At 44.1% G+C, this 27,391-nt stretch overlaps 1 protein-coding gene across 4 annotated transcripts in view; it reads left to right on the top strand.

Moving 5' to 3' along the window:
* The window catches only part of LOC126355866 (arylsulfatase B-like), a 278,969-nt gene that overhangs the window by 200,940 nt on the left and 50,638 nt on the right, over positions 1-27,391 (top strand). For all 4 annotated transcript variants that reach the window (XM_050006366.1, XM_050006365.1, XM_050006367.1 and 1 more), the window contains exon 3: positions 14,568-14,727. In XM_050006366.1, the coding sequence (XP_049862323.1) occupies positions 14,568-14,727 (160 nt within the window). The remainder of the gene's footprint in view (positions 1-14,567; positions 14,728-27,391) is intronic.

Here is a 27,391-nt window from a genome sequence, read left to right as displayed (position 1 = left end):
CTACAGCCAGTGTGACACTCGCTTTCATTGAATTTAAAACTGTACTGCCATAAGATGTCATTATGAAATGGGAATTGCATTACTATATACAGTCCATGTGCTCAACTGTTGTTCCTAAAAATTAAATCCACCTGTAGGTAATGAAATAACTGCACATACAGTTTTAGTCACTATCATGTATTACACTGGTATGTGTTACATATTTCATAAATTCTGTACATTATGTTTCATTTTCGGTCTGACGATGATTTTTCGAAACACCTAACACTCTTCTTCGAAAATATGTTGTCTAATTTTACGAAACACGGTTTTCTCGCGAGCTACGTCGTATTTCTACAAAGAATTATGAATAAAATTTCCCCACGATTTCCATGAAAGTTTCGTATGGACTACACCGACATGTTACGAAACTAGCATCGCTTCTCTGAATTCCCTTGTGGTCTGCTGTCACGCCTACTTGATGAGGGCTTCAGACATTTCAGCGGTACTCTAGAACGGGTGGCATCGCGTCTTGTATGCTGTTTAATTTACAGGTGCACACACTGTCGCAGAACCCTCCGAGCAACTCTTCCATGCACTTTTCCTAATAAAATTTCACGTGATCGTCTGAAATAAAAGTTTTTTCTATACGTTTAGATGTTGAAACAAGAGCCAGAGGCTCAGTGATAAACTCATAATCGGATTTTATCGAGATCTTTGGCACAGTTAGGGGCATTTATTCTCATTTAAATTTTGATTCACTTTCCACACAACAATAACAACGAGTACACCACATTACGTACAGTCTACTAAAACTCTTTGGCTATCATGTACACTTCATGCTTTATAAAACTTCGGAGCAAGTAACGCAGTGATGTTGCAAATCCTAGGTTTAATATTGTTACGTGAGACGTATGCTGATGCTAACACTAATGTTTGAGTACTTAGTAAACCGACTCTCCGAGATATCAAAACTAAGTAAAATAGCCACAAACTGCTGTAATTTTTTTTTTCACAAATCTACTCTTTGGCTCCGGAGGCTGGAAGAACATTACCTGCAGAATATCACCAACCTTTCAGCCAAATCCTTTTCAATCGAAGTCAAACTTGTAGTCGCTAAATAGACGCTTCCAAGTGTACTCGATACTCTGGATGAATTGAGAAAATACGGTGTCGAGTCACAGAACTTGGTATATCAATTTTCTCTCCACTGCCCTTTTCTCTACTCCCCTTCCCGGTATACTGTCACGAGACTCTCTTCAAAACAAACAGACTTCTATTCGTCCCCTTCTCCGTGATTTGGAAGTTATTCGAGTTTTAGGTTCTGGCCAGTCTGAGTGTCCTATTGCTCTGACATATGTGTAATATCTGTGGCGTGGCACCGCATCGTGACTTTAGCTAAAGGGGGAAGGCAAAGCTTTACACTGTGACGAAAGTCAAGAGGTACCTCCTAATATAGTGTCCGATGACTCTCGTTAGTTTAATAGTTGTTACCTACTGTGTTACTGTTATACTACGATGTCCGTTTCCTTAACATTTAGGTTTATCTGTGTTATTGTCATATTTCGATGCACATTTTATTTCCATTTAACTTTTATCCAATGACGGCGTTTAAAATACCTTTTGTCATAAAAGTTCTAACGTGATTTTGCAGATAAAGTAATCTTAGTCCATGTGAATAATATTTGGTTTGTGCTTACGCCATATGTCAGTGTACGAGTAGTTTATTTCTTTGGCAGTTGAACACGCTACAGCTTGCATTCATGTAACTGACCGCCGTAATAATTCATAGTACGTTGCATGGTCTCAACAAGTCGTGGAAAGTCACCTGCACACATACTGAGCCACGCTGCTTCTAGGGTGAAAAGTATTTAAATCGACAAACACTGGGAGGTTGTATGGGACATAAAAACAAATATTTATCCCTAATGTCATTTTTTCCTGTGAGGATTATTTAAACTGGTGGAAGCCGTAGTACGCTCTTCAGTTGTTAGAGGCCGTATTGCGATCTTCAGTTGTTAGAGGGCGTATTACGCTCTTCAGTTGTAGGCAACTGCTGTCCACCAGTGTTGTAGTGCATTGTCTCTGTTTACCAGTGTAGCGGCACACCTGTAGTGAGTACACTGACATGGTTGGTGCGTACTACGTAGCGCACCACAACGGACGAGCTGCACAGCGGGTTTATCAACAACAATATCCTAATCGTCGTATCCCGCATTGTACGACCTTTGCTGCTGTGTACCAACGTCTGCGTGAGTCCGGATCATTCATCAGATTACCTGGACAGGGACGCCGTCACACGGAAAGAACGTTGCAATTTGAGGAAGCTGTCTTGCAGCATGTTGAGCTGCTTCCTTCAATCAGCACTCGTGCAACTGCACGTCATATGGGGACGAATCAGACGAATGTAAGAACAGAGCAATTGTTACGTCCGTTTCTCCTACAGCGTGTCCACAACCTGTCCACCCAGAGCACGGTTTTCGCAGTGGTACCTGGATCAGTGTGAAATGCATCCTACATTTTCATCCCAGTGTTGTTTACCGATAAAGTAACGTTCGGGCGCGATGGAGCCTTCAACATGCACAATTCATATGTTTGGAGTGAGGATAACCCACATGCCACAGTTACTAGTACTCATCAAGCGCAGTGTTTCGTTAATGTGTGGGTCGGTGTTGTAGGGGTCTGTTTAATTGGGTCTTATCTGCTACCTATGCCATTAAATGCCAGGCACGACGACAGTTTCCTCGCCAGAGCATTGCTACAATTGCTGGAAGACGTCCCGTTCCCTACAAGGCAACGCATGAGGTTTCAACATGACGGGGCGCCGGCACATTTCAGTCGCCGTGTGAGTCGGTTCGTGGACCGACGGTTCCCAGAAACGTGGACTGGAAGAGGTGGCGTGCTCGATCCCGAAATATGTCTCCTCTGGATTTTATGGATGGGGAGAGATGTGTAACCCTGTTTTTCGCAATTCCTGTTGCATCAAAAGAGGATCTGGTTGCCCGGATAGTAGCAGCAGCAGGATCGATTCAGGAAACTGGTGGGGTTTTTGCCCGTGTCAGACAGAACATGATCCGACGGTGTAACCTTTGTTTACGTGACAATGGAGGCATTTTTGAAAATCTAATGCAATTGGAATTGGATTGTGTTAATGTGTTGTCTATTAGTCATAAAAATGTAGAACTGTTTCTTGGTTTAATTAATTTGCTGCCAGAGAAATCTTCCTCAACCGGTTCAAATATTCATCACAGGAAAAAATTACATTAGGGGAAAATATTTGTTTTGGTGTGCCCTACAAACTCCTAGAGTTTGTCGGTTTAAATACTTTTCTCAATTGCGAAAGTGTAGCCGGTGCATTATTCTGTGCACGAAATGACCTCTCAATTATGTCACATAAATATCCTATATGTGGCAAAATTTTTGATCGAACTATCCAGGATGTTCTTCAAACCAATAGCAAAGAAATGTGGCCCGGTGACGTCCATAAAAATTCCATTCTTGTTTGGGAACATGAAGTCAATAATTGCCTGCAAACAGTCGCCAAGTTGCCGAACCTAACCATTTCCTGTCAATTATTGATTCAATTGAAGGAGATGACTCGGTCCGTTCCATGTAAACGCAGCCCACATCGTGCCTTATCGATAACTTGGGCTCGTGGCTTCGTGGTGTCTGCACCACGCTAGAACCCTAGCATCATCTCTTACCAACTGAAGTAGGGACTCATCTGACTAAGCCACGGTTTACCAGTCGTATGGGGTCCAAGCGATATGGTCACGAGCCTAGGAGAGGTGCTGCAGGCGATGCCGTGCGGTTAACAAAAGCATTCGTGTAGGTCGTCTGCTGCCACAGCCCATTAATACCAAATTTCGAAGCACTGTCCTAACGGATACGTTTGCCGCACGTCTCACATTAATTTCTGAGGTAATTTCACTCAAGTGTTGCTCTTCTGTTAGTACTGACAGCTCGAAAATAACTCCGCTCCTCTCGGTCGTTAAGTTAAAGCCGTCGGCTGGTGAGAGGTAATGCCTCAAATTTGGTACTCTCGGCACAATTTTGACGGTGTGGATGTTATAATATAGCACTGTGTTAAAATTTCGTCCGGTTTGACCAATTTAGAAATCGTCGCAATCGTCACAGCTTTCTGCCCACCCCAGTGATTACAACAAGTAAATGTATGAAATTTTTTTGAAATTAACAGTATCACATGACTACAAATTAACACAACAAACAGATATGCAGCACAACAAAAGAAAAATATTAAAAACAGCGACGTGGTAGTAAGGAATATGAAAAGAAACCCTGTATTACTGTGAACCCAAGCACTCCAACGTTACGTGCTGAACGAAAGATACATAAAATATCTTGCAAACTGTGGTTTGTATCAATAACTCTATATAATTGATAAGTAAAAAATTGAACATATTACTAAGAGAGCTCGTATATACAACAAGAAATGTACCACAAAAAATTCACGGACTTTAGCCACAGAAGTAAAGATGTACAGATTCCACTCAATCAAAGATTTGTCTCTTTTGACACTATAAACGTATGTGCCAATATTCAAGTACGGGAATCAATAGAAATTATAAAACAAAATCTTTTAATAAAGGAGAACTTTATTTGTTAATAATAGTCTTGGTTACAATTTCAGTTTTTCTTTTTCAATTACGCGTTTCGAATTATTTAGGCATCTTCAGGTAGATCTACATGGAAAACAGAGAATAAATACATTTATTAAAGAATCGCGATCGCGTTGTGCAGGCTTGGATTACCTAGAGTCATGTATAAACAGATCGAATACTGAAAGAGAAAATACCTTAATTTGGTATTTCTTAGAACGATCTTTTAGACGGTGTAGAAAAAAGGACATTGTCGAATACATCAGGCCAACATCGCCTTCGTTAAACTCTAAAAACTAGAAATATAAAATAGTAAAAACAGATGAGAAAATTCACCAGCGATCGGACAGTTAGAAATATAATCATCTTGCCGAAGCCTTATGATAAGGCCTTATCTTTTCTAGATGGACGCGAGTGACTCCAAGACGTGCATAACGCATAAATTCTACGCCAGTAACTTATGAAATAATAATCTCGTTAAAGCTATTTTTTCCCGAAATTATTTTTAATTCAATAAAAAAATTTACATCCAAGCAGACAGAGTAGCAATGGGAGGGTGTATAGCTGGCACAAGTGCAGATATATTTCTCAACACATTCGACGGAAAAACTTTACAATTCACAATGGTCAATGTGTAATAGAATCATATACTATTATAGAAACGTAGAAGGCACTTTAATGCTTATTAGTGGTTGCAATTCAGACATCGACAATGTCCATCAGGCACTTAACAACCTCGACCCTAATACCAAATTTACATTGAAATTCAATAAACTTTCTTGACCCCAAAAATAGCAAAGACAGCAACCGCCACACAGTTGACATATACGTAAAATCTTTCAGCACAAATAGTATAGTAAATGCCATCCTAAAACACAAAAGCATGCCTTCTGCCACACAATGATTTACAGAATAACCAATTTATCTCCAGAACAATCAACTACACAAAAGAACTGAGAACACTTTGTAATACAGCCTAAGAAATTATACAAAAACTCCGAAAACCAAAATCCGTCTCGATACATGATGACATACATCTTACTAGAGAACCCTTAACAAAACGTAGAATTTCCTATATATCTGCAATTTACCCAGGACGGGTATTAAAAGAGATAGATGCACTATTTAAAATCGCATACATGCAACTGTCCTTCCTTACAAATTACAATGCGATAACAAAATTACGTTCAAGCACAACCACAATATCAGCGTACGACACTTCTGGAGTATACAGAATCACTTGTGACGGGTTGCAAAAACTTCTGTATTGAAACTTCCTGGAGGATTCAAACTGTGTGCCGGATCGAGACTCGAACTCGGGACCTTAGCCTTTCGCGGGCAAGTGCTCTACCAACTGAGCTACCCAAGCACGACTCACGACCCGTACTCACAGCTTTACTTCCGGCACTACCTCATCTCATGCCTTCCCAACTTCACAGAGGATCTCCCGCGAAAGTTGCAGAGCGAGCAGTCTTGGAAGAAAAGATATTGAGGAGACATGGCTTTGCCAACGGAATGGACAGTGTCTTGTAAGAAGGATAGAAGATGAACATCAACAAAATCAAAACGAGGATAATTGAATGTAGTCAAATTAAATCGAGTGATGCTGAGGGAATTACACTCCTCGAAATTGAAATAAGAACACCGTGAGTTCATTGTCCCAGGAAGGGGAAACTTTATTGACACATTCCTGGGGTCTGATACATCACATGATCACACTGACAGAACCACAGGCACATAGACACAGGCAACAGAGCATGCACAATGTCGGCACTAGTACAGTGTATATCCACCTTTCGCAGCAATGCAGGCTGCTATTCTCCCATGGAGACGATCGTAGAGATGCTGGATGTAGTCCTGTGGAACGGCTTGCCATGCCATTTCCACCTGGCGCCTCAGTTGGACCAGCGTTCGTGCTGGACGTGCAGACCGCGTGAGACGACGCTTCATCCACTCCCAAACATGCTCAATGGGGACAGATCCGGAGATCTTGCTGGCCAGGGTAGTTGACATACACCTTCTAGAGCACGTTGGGTGGCACGGAATACATGCGGACGTGCATTGTCCTGTTGGAACAGCAAGTTACCTTGCCGGTCTAGGAATGGTAGAACGATGGGTTCGATGTCGGTTTGGATGTACCGTGCACTATTCAGTGTCCCCTCGACGATCACCAGAGGTGTACGGCAAGTGTAGGAGATCGCTCCCCACACCATGATGCCGGGTGTTGGCCCTGTGTGCCTCGGTCGTATGCAGTCCTGATTGTGGCGCTCACCTGCACGGCGCCAAACACGCATACGACCATCATTGGCACCAAAGCAGAAGCGACTCTCGTCGCTGAAGACGACACGTCTCCATTCGTCCTTCCATTCACGCCTGTCGCGACGCCACTGGAGGCGGGCTGCACGATGTTGGGGCGTGAGCGGAAGACTCCCTAACGGTGTGCGGGACCGTAGCCCAGCTTCATGGAGACGGTTGCCAATGGTCCTCGCCGATACTCCAGGAGCAACAGTGTCCCTAATTTGCTGGGAAGTGGCGATGCGGTCCCCTACGGCACTGCGTAGGATCCTACGGTCTTGGCGTGCATCCGTGCGTCGCTGCGGTCCGGTCCCAGGTCGACGGGCACGTGCACCTTCCGCCGACCACTGGCGACAACATCGATGTACTGTGGAGACCTCACGCCCCACGTGTTGAGCAATTCGGTGGTACGTCCACCCGGCCTCCTGCATGCCCACTATACGCCCTCGCTCAAAGTCCGTCAACTGCACATACGGTTCACGTCCACGCTGTCGCGGCATGCCACCAGTGTTAAAGACTGCGATGGAGCTCCGTATGCCACGGCAAACTGGCTGACACTGACGGCGGCGGTGCACAAATGCTGCGCAGCTAGCGCCATTCGACGGCCAACACCGCGGTTCCTGGTGTGTCCGCTGTGCCGTGCGTGTGATCATTGCTTGTACAGCCCTCTCGCAGTGTCCGGAGCAAGTATGGTGGGTCTGACACACCGGTGTCAATGTGTTCTTTTTTCCATTTCCAGGAGTGTAGATTAAGAAATGAGACACTTAAAGTAGTAAGGGAGTTTTGCTATTTGGGGAGCAAAATAACTGATGATGGTCGAAGTAGAGAGGATATAAAATGTAGACTGGCAATGGCAAGTAAAGTGTTTCTGAAGAAGAGAAATTTGTTAACATCGAGTATAGATTTAAGTGTCAGGAAGTCGTTTCAGAAAGTATTTTTATGGAGTGTAGCCAGTAGGGAAGTAAAACATGGACAATGAATAGACTGGACAAGAAGACAATAGAAGCTTTCGAAATGTCGTGTTACAGAAGAATGTTGAGGATTAGATGAGCAGATCACGTAACTAATGAGGAGGTATTGAATAGGATTGGGGAGAAGAAAATTTTGTGGCATATCTTGACTAGAAGAAGGGATCGATTGGTAGGACATGTCCTGAGACATCAAAGGACCACAAATTTAGCATTGGAGGGTAGCGTGGAGGGTAAAAGTCGTAAAGGGAGACCAAGAGATGAATACTCTAAGCAGATTCAGAAGGATGCAGGTTGCAGTAGGTACTGGGAGATGAAGGAGCTTGCACAGGATAGATTAGCATGGAGAGCTGCATCAAACTAGTCTCAGGACTGAAGACCACAACAACAATGGCTTTGCCACAGACTGGGGGATGTTTCCAGAATAAAACTTCTGTATTGTCCAAACTAGATCTAAAGAGCGAACTAAAAACATTAATAATCTGCCACAGTCCATAAATCCTCTGACAACAGGACGCGTACAGCACATCAGCATCGCAGTTTCCCAGGGGGTCGTTCTCAGGCGCCTGGCCGTAACTCTCTGTCCTCTTTAAAAGTCGAGTGTGTCGGTGAAGTTCCACATTTGCAGCCCGTATTGTCGCTTGAATGACTCACCAAACATCTCTGCTCCACTTACATACTTTCCTTACCGCATCACGTGCCCACAAGGCCATCAGGCAGCATTCAGTTTTGTGGTGAACACAGGTCATAATGTTTGTGTGGCTCATCAGTGTCCATTATATCGAACAATGTATTTTTCTTATTAAATTAAACCACAATAGAGTCAGACAAGTGTATTGTCTTAATGACGTGACATAGTTTTTGTAAGCCGTAGTAATAAATGCAATCTGAACCGAATGATACTTATTTGGTAATTAGCTCCATATGATTTGATCGGTTAGTCAATCTGAGCGTTTGATACCATCAGTCGACTCCGAGCCATGACGTATTACATGACGTAATTTGTTTATTAAGTAAAACATTGGTTTTGACTGTCCTAGAGCGGATAGAAAAATGAGATTGCAATTTACTTGCACTTTGAATTATATATGAACAACGTTTCCTTTCGAAAATGAAATTTTTGCCCGGTGTCCTAATTCCTTTGAGTCATCGAATCTCATTTTCTGTTTTAAACTTTTATAACAAATTAATCCTTACTTTTTGTTCCTTGTTTTTTCAACTCTTCCATTATTTCGTTTTATTGTTCCTTATCCTGTGTAATTTTTGCAAAAGAGAATCTAAAATAATATTTGACAGTAGTATATTGTGAAGCGAAATGGAATATGAGGCGTCGATTATTAATTTTTTTTTTTTTAAACTTACGTATCAACGTGGTAAATGTCGTAGATATTGTGTTAATAGGAATTTGCCAAAGGATCCGTCTCAGCGCTCTTCTCTTCCGAAATCTAAATGCGTGGATGTCTTCGAGGTAACGTACAGTCTACCAGGCCTTGATTCGAGAGATGGCGGCTCCGTCTCTATGTCATAGTTAAGTTGACATTTCTTTTTTTTTTTTTTTGTACGTGTCCTCAGTCAAGTCTCCCACTCATGAAAATCCCGTTTGTGAACGGACAGAAATAGATTGGTTTTCTTGCTGCTGGTGACTAAAATGGCAAAAGGCGCTACCTCATCTTTCAGGCCCATCTTGACTACTGGTAGCAGAAGAGAGTTCCTCTGGGTTACTGTATTTTCCAGTGTCTTGTGAGGGTAATAGGAAAACTACATAGTTCCCAGCTTGTACGGTAAATCGAATTTGGCGTAATTTTTTTCTCTTTGTTGATGGTTGGGAGGAGGACTGACTTGGGATTGTTTCGTATATGTCATTCCTGTTTCTTTAAATTTATATTTGTGTTTCATTATTTAAATTTTTGAAACTGGTTATTTCGTTGTGTTATTCTATTATGTTTCACTGTTTTCTCTCTATCCATTACTGCTATTTTTGTACATGTATTCCGGTCTCTCTGTCATGTTAAATTTTCTGCCTGGTAAGTTCCATACTTTCTTTTTTAAAAGCTGTTTTTGCTGTTTAATCCTTTGGTTGTCTTAATTGGTATCTTCTAAGTAGAGCTATATAGAGTAGGTTCACTGAAGTTTTCGGTACCGGCTTTGGTTACTTCCGCAATTTTTCGCTTTCTGTGTTGGTAATATCTTTTGGATTCTTGTACTGTTATCTGTTTTCTACCTGTTTTTTGGATTTCGGTATCGTTATCCGGCTTTTCAGCTGACGTATATAGTTCAACAGATTTACTCGGCACCAGATATTTCGGTTGTTCTAATTTAGTATTTTCTCCATGATGTTCTACCGTGTGTCTATAATTGTTTCATTTTGTCTCATTTACTGTTATCGTGATTTTCCTGTTGCTGTTTCATATTTCAATTTGTCCTCATCCACACTCTTTGTTTTTCGAGATAGTCCCCTCACCTTCAATATTTGTTACTAAGAATTTGTGCTACTTTTTAACTGACGTTTATATTTTCGCGCCTTAGATACTTATTTACTGATCGCCATTTTGAAATCATATTCCTGTAACCTATTAGGGAATGATATGACATCAGTGGTGAAAGCCGACGGTTAGCATGGAACGTTTTTGTTTATCCGTTTTGTTACTCTCGGGCACAATACACATCAGACGGGCGGAAGTGCTTCGTCAGACCGCCGACTGCTGCAGCTCCTAAGAGAAAGTAAGAAAGAGGAAGAAAAGGAAGGATTAGCATTTAACGTTCTGTCGACACCTCGACATGAGAAGACGGAGCACAAGCTCATCGCCCGTCTTGTTCAAATAAGAACACAAGGTTTCCTTGTTGACAACGACGGCTTGGAATGCAGAAATTTGTGATATTACGAAGACTTCAGTTATACAAGAGGCACTGCCAACCACACTCTGTAGAAATAAACACACGGATAAGATCAAATGGCCAAGGGGAATGAAGTGAAAGGTAGAAGTGATTCCACGTTGCTAGGAAATATATATGGGCTAAAGATTCATTCCTTACCGCTACGATGACCTTTCGCTAGCTACGGATACCACTGTCAGCCATAGCTGTGTTTAAGTTCGTGTTTGAGATACAACAAGAGGGAAGAAACAGCAAGAGGCATCGAAATTGTTGGCAGTTTCTATCCTCCTTTCTTAAAGAACTTGGTGTGTTCCTTGAGAAGACATACGTAGGCCGACGAATTCTCTTGATGCAATGTAACGAAAAACCTTTTACGTACAAAAGAGGTAGGCACACAAATGTGATTATGGTAAGTAAGTGATTTCTTTTTCAGATGGTATTTGAAATCATTAACCTTCTTCCAAAAAAGCAGCTATTTATTGTACCAACAGGGTCTGAACCTGATACACTCATGTTATGGGATAGAACTTTATAACCATTATGAAACGTCATGTCAGATGCGTGCCGGTCGTCCGCAGAATTTTTGTCTTTAGCGGGCCATGTTCTTACCTACTGAACTAGCCAGATGCTAATCACAACCAGCCGTCACAGCATTACTCCTAATAATAACTAACTCCAAACATCACAAGAGACTCCTGTACACCTTCTTGAGCTAACATGTGTGGAAGGAACGATATTGTGGAGAAAAGGGTTTAAGCCACAGCCTAGGTGTTGTTTCCTGAACTCAGTTTTCACTTGCCAAGAAGTTTCGGAACAGCAGAATCCAGTTACGGATGATGAAACCTGTTTAGTGTCAACTCTTCCGCAGATGTTTCTCCTCATATACTTCATTGTGTCATAGTAGCTGATCGTTTCATATTTCATCTACATGCCACCCCTACATACTCCCAGAATCACATATATTCCTCTTTCTCCCACTCATTTCTTCTCTCTTTATTTGATCCCCCTGCCAATCTTCCATGCAACAAACGCAACAAATCTCTCTGAAAAGCCTAACCAGATCTTGATTCATTGCGCCAATACTTGGGAGAAACATGGAATTTTTCATTCTCCCACGCCATATTTCAACTCCAATCCCCTGCAACAGATCCATGTTTCTTGCTTTCCACTAACTGGTGTATATGAAGCTGGTCGGCATGCCTCCCATCCGACGTACTGATTCACCAACGTCATCACCATCCAGCATATCATTGACAGTAAAACGTTTTCCTTCAAAATATCATCAGGCGGTCGGAATCGAATTGTTTTAGGTAGCATCTATGTGTTTTCACATTTCTCTGTTTTTGAAGCACATAGTCGCTTGACAGTCTGTACAAGTAATCAATGATACCGTATCCGTTTGGGGTAAGGATAGAAAATAGTCAAAAGAAAGAAAATGGATTCACAATCATTCGGTCGCTCCAACTGGACGTTCTACGTCTGCCACGACGAAGCCACTGCTGAAGAAATATTTGCAGGTTGTACACTGCGTCTAGATGGACGTGTTTATCTCTTCTGCCTTCTATTTTTCTGTTCTTCGGGTATCTATCTCAGTAGTGGTCCTCAAATCGTTCAAATGGCTCTGAGCACTATGAGACTTAACTTTTGAGGTCATCAGTCCCCTAGAACTACATAAACCTAACTAACGTAAGGACATCACACACATCCATGCCAGAGGCAGGATTCGAACCTGCGACCGTTGCGGTCACGCAGTTCCAGACTGTAGCGCCTAGAACCGCTCGGCCACCCAGACCGGCAGTGTTCCTCAGTGACAATAAATGTTTGGTGCAAAACCCAACATCAGTCTATTCTGCGCAATTCTGTACATTCCTGCATGGCTATTTCAATATATTTATAATTAAACCTGTCTACGGTGGTCACGCCTTAGTCTCCCTTTACAGAATTTCCACGCCTCCCCTCTTCCCCTCCAACACCCAGCATAATAACTCCATTATAAAACTGACTATTCTTTAAAGTCTCAGGATGCAACCTATCACATGCTCTTCTAGTCAAGTTGTGCTATAAATTTCTTTTGTCACCATTCCGATGTAGTTAATTATATGATCTTCCGCATTCTTCTGCAGTGTTCCACTACGAAACCTCTATTTAATTTATAAAAATTAATGTGGTTGTTTCATTTTAAACTTGATCTTTAGAAGAAACTCAAATTTTATAGTTAAATATCTCAATTTTTACCACCGTTTTTAATAGATTCGGAAAGTTCTTGAGTTTCATATACATGTGAGGATGGTTTGCATGCTGTGCAAAATTCATCGAAGAACCTCCCGTACTTGTGACGAAAAGTGTACCTATAGCAACAAATGCAGCCATTTTCTTTTCACTAAAATAAAAACCCATAGTCAACTGCATATTTTCTTATTAATTTCACTTAACATTTTCAGCAAATTAATCTGTCATCTTTAGAAATCTGATAGCGGCTTAAATCATAAGTGATCGTATATGAAATAGGGATCAGACGATAAAGACCACCCAAAAACAAAAGGTGAAACTTATAAAAAGTTCTTTCAAACAATTATTGATCATCAGAAAAATGTACACGTTTGTTAAAAGTGTAATACATTTCTGTTAAGCAACTTTGCACATTTATCTTTAAAAATCTTTGTTATATTTGCAATAAATGTTTTAAACCATTTTTATGGTCCTACACTTACTTGACGTTGGTATTCCTATGATTTCAGCCTGTAATGAACTTCTAAAGATGACAGATTAATCTGTTGAAGCCGGTAAAGTGAGTTAAAAAATACTGATTTTTATTTCAGTGAAAAAGAATGACTCATCGCAGATGATAAACAGGAGACCAACAATGTCACTTTTATATATATTCTATTTTACAATATCAGTATTTTTACAAAATATTTTCTTGTTGTTGTCTAAGTTTCATTTGATCCTTGCCCTCAGCGTCATCAGTCATTTTGTTCCCTAAATAGGGGAAAGCGCACCGGTTATCAACAGTAGAGACGGTGAACTGGACACCTAGAATCCTCGTAGGATTCAGGAAAAGTCCATCGCGTTTGTAAAGAAAAAAACAAATAACACACAAGTGCCATCTATACTAGGTAGCTGCATCTCTCAAAATCAACAGTTTAAGAGCACAAAGAAATTTATATTGCTGCACCGTATGCCAACCTTATGAAACAGAATAAAGAATCACCTTATTAAACAAAATTGAAAAGTCACTTTTCTGAAACCCCGAACTTGTCCCAATTGTCTTGAAATTTGGCTTAGAGGCCACTAAAACCTTCGCTGTATTGGTGAAAAAACTTGGCATTCAGTGACATCACACTCGGGCTCGGCGGAGCTTCAAACAACAAAGCGGAGAAGTTCATTCATGCTGTCATAAAACAGTATTGTGAGGCAATAATTTGCGAATTTGTGGAAGATAGTATTCTTGAAATGGACGTGTCTGCCCAGACTCCTGACCTGAGGCATGGGATGAGCTACACCGTCTATTTCTCCCCATACTCCAGCGCCTAACAGTACTATCTCCTCTGGTTTCCGCTCTTGAGGAAGACTGGCCTCCCATTCCTCCAGAGACATTCAGACGCCTCATTAAAAGTGTCCCCAGGAGGGTTCAATCCATCATTAAGGTAAAGCGTGGACACAACTGATATTAATGTCTACTAATAGGTGTCTGGACACTTTTGATCAGAAATTGTATAATATGAGCAGTGTTACTGTTAAATCCACTTCACATTTTTGCGCTTCATTTAGCATGGAGTGAGTGCTCGCTGTCTGGGGTAGGTGCTACTGGAAGCTGTGTTTCCGCTTGCAGGGATGGAATGACGTCAGCTTCCACGGCTCGGACCAGATCCCGACGCCCAACATCGACGCGCTGGCCTTCAACGGCATCATCCTCAACAACCACTACGTGCAGCCCGTGTGCACACCCACTCGTGCCTCCCTCATGACGGGCAGGTACCCCATACACCTCGGTGAGTACCTGTCGTTTACGTCAAGGACGTTGTCCCATAGCTGGCGAAGTTCGGTAAGAAATGTAAATAGACAAACAACGCAGCCTGTTGCTAGGAAAAATGTCGTTTCGCCACTATATGTTCTTCTCACTAGATTCCGTCACTTCTTATTCGCTGACCAGTTCATAAAAGCTGGTACGAGGAAGATCTGCAGAAACTGGTACCTATGAGCACTCCATCGCCACAGCTTGGTACAAGTAAACTTTACATATTTTATAGAAAGACTAACTTCCTCGTGAATTAAACAATCCAAAAAATTATAACATTTTCTTGACTGAACAAAAACTTTTTAAACATTTTTGATCACTGTTCCAAAAATAGTTATTAAAATTGTAAAAACAATTTACTTAATTTTTACCTTCCAACAGTAGGGCGAAGGCGATCGCGCGTATCTTGTAGATACCACTTACTGTTAACACACTTTATGTCTTTTTAAACATTAAAATTTCATAATAAAACTAATATTAGGTATTATTCAAGGGCTATACAAACAAAAGCAAGGTAAAAAATTTATTTAAAAATAAAGTTATGTTTCAAAACACACATTTTCTTCCCACAGCTTCTCGAGGTACTAATATTTACTTCCCTTGTACGAATGCCAAATTTATACAGGAATATGCTTGAAATTTTGGTTTCACAATTTACTAAAGTTACTTAGAAGTTCAAATACAGTCATTGCAAACATTTCTTGAATGATGTAAACAAAACACACCGTCTATGTATCTCACATTTGAAACGGATGATTATTTAGCAGCTGAAATACAGTCATTGCAAACATTTATTTAATGCTGTAAACAAATAAACTGTCCACAAATTTCACAATTAAAATGCGTGATTCTCGTTTTGTTACTACCTAAACATGGCCTACATCTTTTCTTCAGAGGCTCCTGTGGTTGATCTTCGTCTCGTCTTCTTTGTTGCTGTTAGTGCTCATCTTCTGTGTGCGACGCGTTTAAAACTTTCGTACGGAGGTCTCCAGTTACTTTCGCACTTCTCCTTTTTGTATGTTCCTCCACAATTTCGCTCGAAAGATATCCGAGGTATTTTTTTCTCCTAAGATTATTGCTGGTGTTTCCTTTCCAGGATATGAATGAATTTGTGGCACCAACGTTCATCATTGAAAGAAACACCACCGGAGGCCATCGCTTTGTGTTCCTCGCAAGGTTGAAAGACGCACAAAGTTTGTCGACAGTGTCAACGCCTCCTTTTCTATGATTATAAGAAGTTATAATTTCTGATTTCTTGAGATCACCTGTTACTTCATCGATTTTTCCATCATCGTGTAGTCAGGATATCAACAAAACATTTCTGTACTTTTTTGGCACGTATGAAACAAGTGTTGCCTCTTTGTCAAAACCAGACTTGAGTGGGGCTCTTGAATGCTGGTCGCTGTGAGTTCTGAAGGAATCTGAGACTTACATTTACGTAACGTACCAAGACACGAAAATTTTTTTATGTCAGTTCCTTTACCAAATCGTAATCCGTAAAACAATTGTCGGCAGTGGTATTTCTCCCACTGTAGAAAATGGGTGCTGCTAACCTTTTCACAAAGTCGGATGGTTTACTGCTTACACTAAATGGACCTTCTGGTTGAGTTCCAGAATATATTTCCATATGATATGTAGAAAATAGCTGAGAGTCGACCAAAGCATAAATGTTTATGACATATTTGCTTGGATTTCTTTGCATGTATTGTATGGAACCGCATCTACCTCGAAAAGACTCGAGTTTTTCATCGATTGTGACATTTTCACCAAGTGAATAGCATTTTTGGTAGTTCACAATGAATTCTTCAAAAATAACTCTAATAGGAGCTAGGTGGTCAGTTTTTCTTTGTTCTCTTCTTGTTTCCACACCATCAAAACTAATAGATCGCATTAAAAACTGAAATCTTTCTATACTAATGACTGTTAGGAAGTCATTCATCTGCCACAGTCGCCGAGATTCAAACAATTCGCATGTTACACCCCAGCGAGATAAAGCAGACCGAATAAGGCTTTCATTTGCACTATGCCTGTTCGTTGAGAGTCCCTTGAACGAGAATAGTTATCTTGTATTGTATGAATAAATTTGGTTGTCTTATCTACAATACTTTGAATCATTGTGTCAGAGGTGAGGCATTTCCATGAATCTAGAATACTCGTATTAGTCGCGTTTTCCGCAGGTACCGATTACTCTGGGCAGATGAAGTAAAATATTTTGTTTGCCTCTTCTTTGCCTGTTCCTCGGCTTTTTTTAACATGTTCAAACCTCGATTTTTTTTCCTTTCAATAGGTTGAAATGTCGATTTGGTGCTCTCATCTTCGTCATCTTCTGAACTTCGTCAGTATCACTGACCTCTATAAAATTTTTGTCTCGATCATCCTCATCATCGCTATCATGCTGGATTGCATTTATCACATATTCAACATCCAAAGGATTGTTGAATTATACATCTATTTGTCCCCCATTGTACCTAAGAAATAAATATGAAACAAAACCGAAGAAATACACTCCTGGAAATGGAAAAAAGAACACATTGACACCAGTGTGTCAGACCCACCATACTTGCTCCGGACACTGCGAGAGGGCTGTATAAGCAATGATCACACGCACGGCACAGCGGACACACCAGGAACCGCGGTGTTGGCCGTCGAATGGCGCTAGCTGCGCAGCATTTGTGCACCGCCGCCGGCAGTGTCAGCCAGTTTGCCGTGGCATACGGAGCTCCATCGCAGTCTTTAACACTGATAGAATGCCGCGACAGCGTGGACGTGAACCGTATGTGCAGTTGACGGACTTTGAGCGAGGGCGTATAGTGGGCATGCGGGAGGCCGGGTGGACGTACCGCCGAATTGCTCAACACGTGGGGCGTGAGGTCTCCACAGTACATCGATGTTGTCGCCAGTGGTCGGCGGAAGGTGCACGTGCCCGTCGACCTGGGACAGGACCACAGCGACGCACGGATGCACGCCAAGACCATAGGATCCTACGCAGTGCCGTAGGGGACCGCACCGCCACTTCCCAGCAAATTAGTTACACTGTTGCTCCTGGGGTATCGGCGAGGACGATCCGCAACCGTCTCCACGAAGCTGGGCTACGGTCCCGCACACCGTTAGGCCGTCTTCCGCTCACGCCCCAACATCGTGCAGCCCGCCTCCAGTGGTGTCGCGACAGGCGTGAATGGAGGGACGAATGGTGACGTGTCGTCTTCAGCGATGAGAGTCGCTTCTGCCTTGGTGCCAATGATGGTCGTATGCGTGTTTGGCACCGTGCAGGTGAGCGCCACAATCAGGACTGCATACGACCGAGGCACACAGGGCCAACACCCGGCATCATGGTGTGGGGAGCGATCTCCTACACTGGCCGTACACCTCTGGTGATCGTCGAGGGGACACTGAATAGTGCACGGTACATCCAAACCGTCATCGAACCCATCGTTCTACCATTCCTAGACCGGCAAGGGAACTTGCTATTCCAACAGGACAATGCACGTCCGCATGTATCCCGTGCCACCCAACGTGCTCTAGAAGGTTTAAGTCAACTACCCTGGCCAGCAAGATCTCCGGATCTGTCCCCCATTCAGCATGTTTGGGACTGGATGAGGCGTCCTCTCACCTGGTCTGCACGTCCAGCACGAACGCTGGTCCAACTGAGGCGCCAGGTGGAAATGGCATGACAAGCCGTTCCACAGGACTACATCCAGCATCTCTACGATCGTCTCCATGGGAGAATAGCAGCCTGCTTTGCTGCGAAAGGTGGATATACACTGTACTAGTGCCGACATTGTGCATGCTCTGTTGCCTGTGTCTATGTGCCTGTGGTTCTGTCAGTGTGATCATGTGATGTATCTGACCCCAGGAATGTGTCAATAAAGTTTCCCCTTGCTGGGACAATGAATTCATGGTGTTCTTATTTCAATTTCCAGGAGTGTAACATGGTGCAAGCATTGAAGATCTCACGTATCTGACACATTCAGTTTAGTTTAATTTCATTGTCGATTCGAGACACATGTAAATTCGCCATGTACACTTCTTTAAATGACCAATAAGCATTTAACAACAAATAATGCAAAATGAAAAGTTAAAAACTTACATGGAGTGTCGCGCCTATTCCCCAGATACGAAACACGTGTTACTGGCTTGCTGTTTACCGTAGCGGGCAGCTGCCAAGGCTGAAGTAAGGTGGGGTTGAAAGAGGCGGCTAGAACAACGCAGGGATTTGTCGCCCTCCCGCTTTCCAAGAAAAGGTAACGAACATTTTCGCTGCTCCCTGACACATACGCGCGCCCATTGGAATGTTAATTACTGTCACGGCTTGCACAAGTACCATATCGGATTTGGAGACAGCCTTTTATCTGATGCATAAACATCATATAATTCAATTTAAATACGAAATAATTCTGTGACTAATACACTGTTTATATTTCAGAATTTTCACTGTTACCAACATCACCGTTTCACAATTCATATATAAATGCCAACAATTTTCATATCCTAGCTCACACTATACATTCTGAACCAAACTTGCGCTCGTAAATAGACATGTGGTACTATTTGATACATAATGGTACTTTGCATCAGTTATGTTCTCTTTGTCACTTTACATCGCACAGTATTAAAAGTTAACACGTAACCTAGTCTTTTGAGTGACGGTCTTGACACGTTAGCAATTTTGTTAATGATAAAATTTTACATAACATGTTTCGACTACTATACTCCCACGAACATAGTGTACCAGATTTTAGACTAATGAATTTTGTGCAGTATTAAAGAATTCAGAAATGATCATTTAAAAGCATATATCATACAAAGGTATTACACTATGTTGACAAATGTATAAACATATTTACCCAAGCGGCCATTTATATAGCCAAACGAAAACCTGTTTTGTGACAAAGCGTCCGGCCTCCTACCTGTCCCATTTTTCGATATGCAAAATTGGTTAGAAAACTTTTTTTGTACCCCACAATCTAATTCGCAAGTCAAACACCAATTTCAATCTACACTGCTCAAAACAATTAGGGGATCAGGTGAGATATGATACACAGTAGACATAGGGTAACGCATTTTTTTTTAGATATTGGTTGGAATTGTAATTTGTGTGTGATACAGTACGATATTTTGCTGTCTCAAATCTTTAATTGAGGTTTACATGGTGTTTACGTAGAGCATGGGGCTATCATAATAGTAATGAAACAGTCATTCTCGTTGCCCTCTAATATGGTGTGATCACCTCGAACGGCCAGTACACTTGCACACCTGTGTGGCACGGACATTATCAGTTTATCAATCAGCTCTTGAGGGGTATTTGGCCATTCTCCCATGAGATATCTCTGCAACCGTTGTGGGAGGTGCTGGTCTGGCTACAATGCGTCTGCCAAGAAGCTCTGTGGGCACCAGCGTTATCGTCCGCCAGAAGGAGCCCATCTCCTATGGCACCTGCGTAGGGCACAACAAAATGGCGATGGATCTCGTTTCTATTCCTCTGAGCAGTCAAAGCGCCATTCTGAATGGCATAGACGTCCGTTCGTCCGCCAATACTGACTCATGCACACTTTTCGTCCACCACCATGATGTGGTGATGATTCCTGCACATAAAAAGCGTTGTCCTGAGTTCCACATTCTTTTCAGATGCGGGAAAGACGATTGTCTGGCTGAACTCAAAATCTTGACTCATCTGTGAACAGCACCCGGGGCCATTCATTACGACTCCAATCCCGATGTTCCTCCGCCCAATTTCTGCGGGTTAATTGGTGTCGTGGTTTTAATGAGACATACACCATAAGCCTCCGTGCGTTGAGGCCACATTACCGAAGGCGATTTCGGACTGTTCGTGTTGATATTGGGCGTCTTGTTTATGCCTCGATGGTGGGTTGCTGCTGAGTTGCATTCTGCCTCCTGTCTCGACAGGCTGTTAACCAGAGGTAACGTCGTAGTGGGCGACATTGGCCTTGCCTTCTTCTAACAATTCCTGTTCTCTAAACAGCGTCCATGTCCTGGAAATTTCAGGTTGGGACACTCCAATAGCTGCGGCCACCTCCCCCTGTGTCTGTCTCGCTTCCAACCGTCCTATGGCTCTCCGTGCCATAGCTTCGGTAAGTCACGTTGTTGTTGCATTGCACTACCTGCTCACTACACTATCTGAACCCAACTGCTTGTGTAATTCGTTTGGTTAACACAAGGCAATACCAACCCCCTCTGCAGCAACTTTCCGTTATTACCACTATCTCGGTGACCGTAATGTTTTTGTCTCCACTCCGTAGAACCGACAGAAAGACGAACCATTTTAGTTCATTCTGCCTGACAGTACTTGAGAACTAAGATATCTCAACTGATCCCCCAATTATTTTCAGCAGTGTATTTTTTGCGATACATGTTTCCAATCTTGTACTGTTGGACATAATTCTCGTTTTCAGATTAGAATACGTCATTTCTACTGGATTGTTGCAGTTTCCAAACTATGGCATATATGTACAATACATGAGTTTTTCGCCGCGGGGGATTAGCCGAGCGGTCTAGGGCGATGCTGGTCCGGGCGGAGGTTCGAGTCCTCCCTTGGGCATGGATGTGTGTGTTTATCCTTAGGATTATTTAGGTTAAGTAGTGTGCAAGCTTAGGGACTGATGACCTTAGCAGTTAAGTCCCATAAGGTTTCACACACCTTTGAACTATACTACATCATTTTCAAGCGCTAGTTTGTCGAGAGGTGACCTATGGCTACGCATCTAAGTGATGCTCTAGGATATCTTTGTTACTAAGGCTAATAAACTGTCCACGGTGCGTGATGATGGCTTCATAGAAGCATTGTAGAGTGCAACTACCGTAAAATATTCAAAATAGAATACAATTTGTTGTCAAATACCATTCAAAACTCAATAACCGATGAATGGTTTCCATGATTAACCAAGAAGAGATTTCAATTTACACGCTGAAGAACTGAGAGAGCTCTTAATGATTTTCATATTTCTATGTATATGAAGACAGTAACTGTTCTCGAAAGAACAGAATACTGTTGATGATCGTGCAGCTTTTCCCTGGAATAAATGATAACTAAGTGAAACCCTCAGCTGCCGACAGGTGTTTTTGATATACCTCGACGGGGAAAGCTGAAAATGTGTGCCCCGACCGGGACTCTAACGCGGGATTTCCTGCTTACATAGCAGATGCTCTATCTATCTGAGCCACCGAGGACACAGATGAACAGCGCGACTGCAGGGGCTTATCCCTTGCACGCTTCCCGTGAGACTCATATTCCCAACTGTCCACAATTCTTCATATGTAATGTACCTTATAGACATTTGCCCATGTCTATAAGATACATTACATATATAGAATTGTGGGCAGTTGGGAATGTGAGTCTCACGGGAAGCGTGCAAGGGATAAGTCCCTGCAGTCGCGCTGTTCATCTGTGTCCTCGGTGGCTCATATGGATAGTCAGCTCGCGCCGTCCAACGCTCCGCTCTCGGCGGTGTTTACTTCCGCGTCGCGGTGTTTGTGTCTATCGAGTCCAGTACTAACGTACTCCATGGCGCACTCGTACCGCCGTGCAACGATCAAAGTAGGGTTTCAAGCCGAACATCCACGACCCAGAGCTTTCGAAGTCGAACAGTTCATACGTGAGGACCTACGTTTGAACCCCCAGGACGTAATCTGCATACATTTTTCCATCACTGGAAGTGTTCTCTACATCAAGATGTCGACGGAGGAAGTTTGCAATGACATAATTCACCCTCATGCCACCGGACTCAAAATTAACACTCTGATAGACATATATGGGTGCTGTGACAGTCGGATGTGGTTATTGCCGCTTTCCAACCATATGGCACCGTCTTCGGTCACGTCGCGGAGAAGTGGCAAACATGTACGACCTACCCCGTATTAAATGGCGTCCGGCAAATAAATACTGAGCTGACGAAACATGTCCCATCGCACCTGTTGATTGGCGGTGTGAGGGCCATCGTCATGTACGATGGACAGCCACGAACGTGCGCGGGATGTGGCCAGGAGGGACATGTACGTTCCGAATGCGTACACCGCCGTTTAATACAAACGTCGTTACGTGAAGAGACCCAGGCTTCGACGGTCACGTCCTTACCCATCACCTACGCCAAGGTTGCACAGAACCCCGTCATACCAATCTCGATTGCGCCAGCAGCATCGTCAGCGCCAACCGCCGCAGCTCAACGCGCTGACGACACAAGCACGGCGTCGCCTCTAGTGCTCGCTTCAGGACCGTCCGGGTTGCAGACCGAAACCAATGTTCCTGTTGGAATCATGGACGTCGACCTCGGTGTCGTGCAGACGTCTGACTTTGTCCAGACGGGTTCGGCGTCAGGCGACGGGCGGCCACATTCTGATTCAGAAGGCCACATCAGAAAACAGCGGTTGCCTCGCAAACGCAGGAAACGACGACGAACGCCTTCCGATAACGCCTTTTCTCAGACGGCCCCGCGAGATGTCAACCTGTTGTCCGACGGTGATCTCCCACATTAAGTCCAGTTACGCGATGCAGCAGCAACAGGCGCCCCTCCTGTGACGCCACCTCTCCCGGTTTGGGACGCGTCCTCGCCGTTGTCAACGAATGATGACGGCGGTCCCCTTGCCGTTCATGTCGTGATATCCACCACACCCTTTCCGGAATTACGTGACCGTCACATGTCCACGTTGTCAGCTTCCTGGGCCGATGACGTTGAAGAAGAAGTGGAACAGACTGCCAGCGTGTCTGCACAGGAGTCCACCTCGGCGACTCTTCGGCCCCGCCAGTAATTATCACCACTGCGGCACCACCGGCGGGTCTCCACCTGCCGGCTACTTCTACCTCACGTAAATACTGAGAATGGCCGTACACAGCAATATCGTATCGCCACGATGAATCTTGCCACCATTCGTGCCCCCCATAAACTGGCCATTCCCAGAGACACTGTTTACTTTGCGGATGTAGATATAGCACTCTTACAAGTGGTGTTTGTGACTGACTTCCTAGTTCCCACCGGAAACAACTTCCATGTTTCCCCCGCATCCGACACCGGTAGCGGCGTCCCCATCCTGCTTCGCGACGGACTCCCTGCAGAGGACGTCATCTACCTCCCCACTGCGCGAGGTATGGCCCTCACACTGTACGGCGTGCGTGTTATTAATATCTATGCTCCGTCCGGCACTGGCCGCCGCCATGACCGACAAACTTTTTTTGGTGAAAGCGTCACACCCCTCTTCACCGGTCCGCATGACGATTTGGTATCGGTGGGGATTTTAACTCGACAGAAGAGCCCGTGGACCAACTCCCGCGACATTCCCCTTGAGCATCTCTCTCAGTGGTCATCGACCGTCTACGACTTGTTGACACATGGAAGAAGCTCCACGGAATACAATCGGGCTATACAATCTACACTTCTCACTCGTCAACCCGCATAGATCGCATCTACGTTACCCGCTCCCTTGCTGATGGCACACGTCATGCAGAAGTCTGGCCCTTCGCCTTTTCAGACCATGATGCGTACCTCTGTGACGTCACTCTCGCCCGACAGCAAGTGTGGCATAGTCGCGGTCTGTGGAAACTCAGTGTCGCTCACCTGACCTCCTCAGACTGTCGCCGTATGGTGGAAGAAGCGTGTGCACGTTGCCACCATCGTCGAGAAGCCTATGACTCCACCTTATCATGGCGGCTCTCCTGTGCAAAGCCGACCCTCAGGAAGACTCTGATGAGTTATGGGAAGGAATTAAATTCGTGGCAAACTAATACCCTGCACTTCTACTACGCCATACTACATGACTGTACGACGATGCCATTCTCGCCAGCCCGGCAGTCTATGGTCCATCGCAAGAAGGCGCAGATCTCCTTGATCATGCGGCGTCACTTGGAAGGCACTGTAGTCCGTTCTCGAGCTTCTAACTGAATCCCTCAAGAACGCCCCTCCATGTACCACCTCCTTCAGGAACGACAACGACGACGACGAGCTCTGATCCAAGTCCTCACTGATGTGGAAGGGCGCCGGCACGACACCCATCGGTCGTGTTCTCCATGCTCATTTTGCCAGGCTATACGCAGCCGTACCTCATTCTGCGGCACTGATCACAGAAGTCGCTCAGCTTTCTACGAACACTCTTCCGGAGGATGCAGTGCATGACCTCCAAGACGACGTAACCACAGATGAAGTGGTAGATGCTATCAAGGGGGATTCCGATAACAGATCTCAAGGACCTGACTGTATACCCATCGCATTTTATAAAAGTTTTCACTATTTGTTAGCTTCCACGTGGACGGCAATGTAGATGCAGAAGAGCTGATGTCACCGATGACAGTGGTCCCGAGCGCCTTTCCAGAAGGATTTAATATCCCCGTACGTAAACCACGCGGGTCATCGAGGATCCAGGACTGTCGACCAATTACTTTCCTCAACAGCGACATGAAAATACTCACACGGCTATTGGACTCGCGACTCAAGAAAGTCGCACGTTATGTCACATTCCGCGACCAGACTTCCCTAGGAGGCGACAACAACGTCACCAATGCCCTTTGCCGTTACAGAGACATGATAGCATTAGCGCATTATCAGCGTCCCCCTGGCGCCTTGGCTTCACTGGACTTTAGCCAGGCTTTCGACCGTGTTGACCACTTCTATTTACGGACAGTTCTTCAGCATATGGATTTTCCTGGTGGTATTGTCACAGTGGTTATGCGCCTGTTGAGTAGTGCAACCTCTAAAATCATGTACAATGGTCGCCTAACACCGCCCCTGGTCATCGCACGATCTGTGCGGCACGGCTGCCCTCTTTCCACGATTTTGTTTGCTTTCGCCTTGGAACCCCTGCTCCAGGGCATGCGCCAATGTTTGCAAGGTATGGCTGTGCACGGCCACCGTTTTTGTTGTAGAGCATAAGCAGACGACATAGTACTATATCTGCGCAGTGAAGATGAAGTAAGAGCAGCACTGACATGGTTGGCGACTTACGGCGAAGCGTCGGGGAGCTGCCTCAACCTTGTCAAAATCCAAGGTCCTGCTCATCGGTGAGGGCTTGCCGGAGAGATGCGCTGCCCACCCTTAGTGTCGTCGCCACCATACGGTGTCTTGGACTTGATTTCACAGCAGATTTGCGCCACTCAGCGACTATCAATCGTAGACGCTTTCTACAGACTATCAATGGTAGACGCTTGCTACAGACAATCAGAGCAAATCTCGCAGATTACCGGCTACGAGCTCTCGACGTTATCCAACGCGCGCAATACGTGAACATGTATCATGCTTCCCGTACACCACACGTGACTGGCGCGACGACTGTTGATGGCTTTCGGTTCCTTCGTCAGGTCGGGGATGTTATTCAAGGTGCAGTATGAATCCCTTCCACTGCCGCAAGATCGTGGCGGGGTGGGACTCATCCACGGGCCGACTCGTGTCAAGGCACTATACGTCAGCTCCCAACTAAAACTTTGGCATTGTTGCCCGCGGAGCCTTACTAGCCTCCTGCTTCACAACTTTGCACCGGCCTCCTTGTCAGCCCCAGTACTGGTATCGACCATTCCAACCCCCTTTTATTACATCCAACGATTTTTCCTTACCACTTACGCGTTTGTACCTCAAGAAAACAGTCTCCGAATTGTTGCAACAGTGCCGCCCGTCCAACCCAATCGAACGTAAGTATCCACAGTACATGTGGCGACATATATGGAAGGCGATCCATGCGCGTTTTCTCGAAGCAGACGTTCAATCAGCGTGGTACATCACCGTGAATGGCAAACAAGTTAACTGAGATCGTCTGCACCGCATCCATCTCACCGATTCATCCCTCTGCACCCACTGTGGAGTGGATGACACGGATGTCCACCGGTTCCACTGTGGCACAGCGTTCGATGTCTGGACACTTGCGCGGCGAATTTTGGCGTTTCTTACTCGCCAATCACTGGCTCAGATTGACGTCCACATGCTTTTGTACCCCTATACGACTTTCTACCCCTCCGCCAAAACTCACTCTGTGAATTGGGTCTGTGGCCACACGATCCGCTATCTTTTTACTTCTGGCGACAAGTCTACGCTAGGGTATTGGACTTATCTCAACGAACGTCACTGCGTCCTCATACGCAACCCATGCTATAAGCAATACTTTTCCAAATTCTTACGGAGCACTTTCGATGACCCACCTAGTAGCTGGAACGTCCAAGCCCTGAGAAGCTGAAAACTGTATTAACCGAACCGAACTGAATAGATCTGCTACCCAGAACCCACGCCTAGGCCAGGAGAAGACACATTTGGCCGGGATGGCATGCTGTAGGCGCAGACACTTCAGGAGCTCCTATAAGGACTGGTATTTAACTAAAGTCGCACGACGACTTGAATTAATTATAAAAATATTCCTTATTTATTCCTCATAATTTGTTCTTAAAGGAAAAAGAAAATTGATTTTGGCTTTGAGAACCTTTTTTGGTTCCAAAAGATTGCTTCTTCGCCAACAAGACGAAGAAGACTATTTTTGTTTACTGGAAGAAGAAACCAGTATAATTGGAGTCTTTGTTTTGATTTAAAAAAAAAGATGGATAGAGCGTCTGCCAAGTAAGTAAGAGATCCCGGGTTCGAGTCCCGGTCGGGGCACACTTTCTCAGCTGTCCTCATTGAGGTACATCGACAACACCTGTCGGCAGCTGAGGGTTTCAA

This window comes from Schistocerca gregaria, chromosome 3, assembly GCF_023897955.1.
Source record: "Schistocerca gregaria isolate iqSchGreg1 chromosome 3, iqSchGreg1.2, whole genome shotgun sequence".
NCBI lineage: Eukaryota > Metazoa > Arthropoda > Insecta > Orthoptera > Acrididae > Schistocerca > Schistocerca gregaria.
The sequence above is the reverse complement of the archived record's forward strand: the minus strand, read 5'-3'. Positions and strand labels throughout refer to the sequence as shown.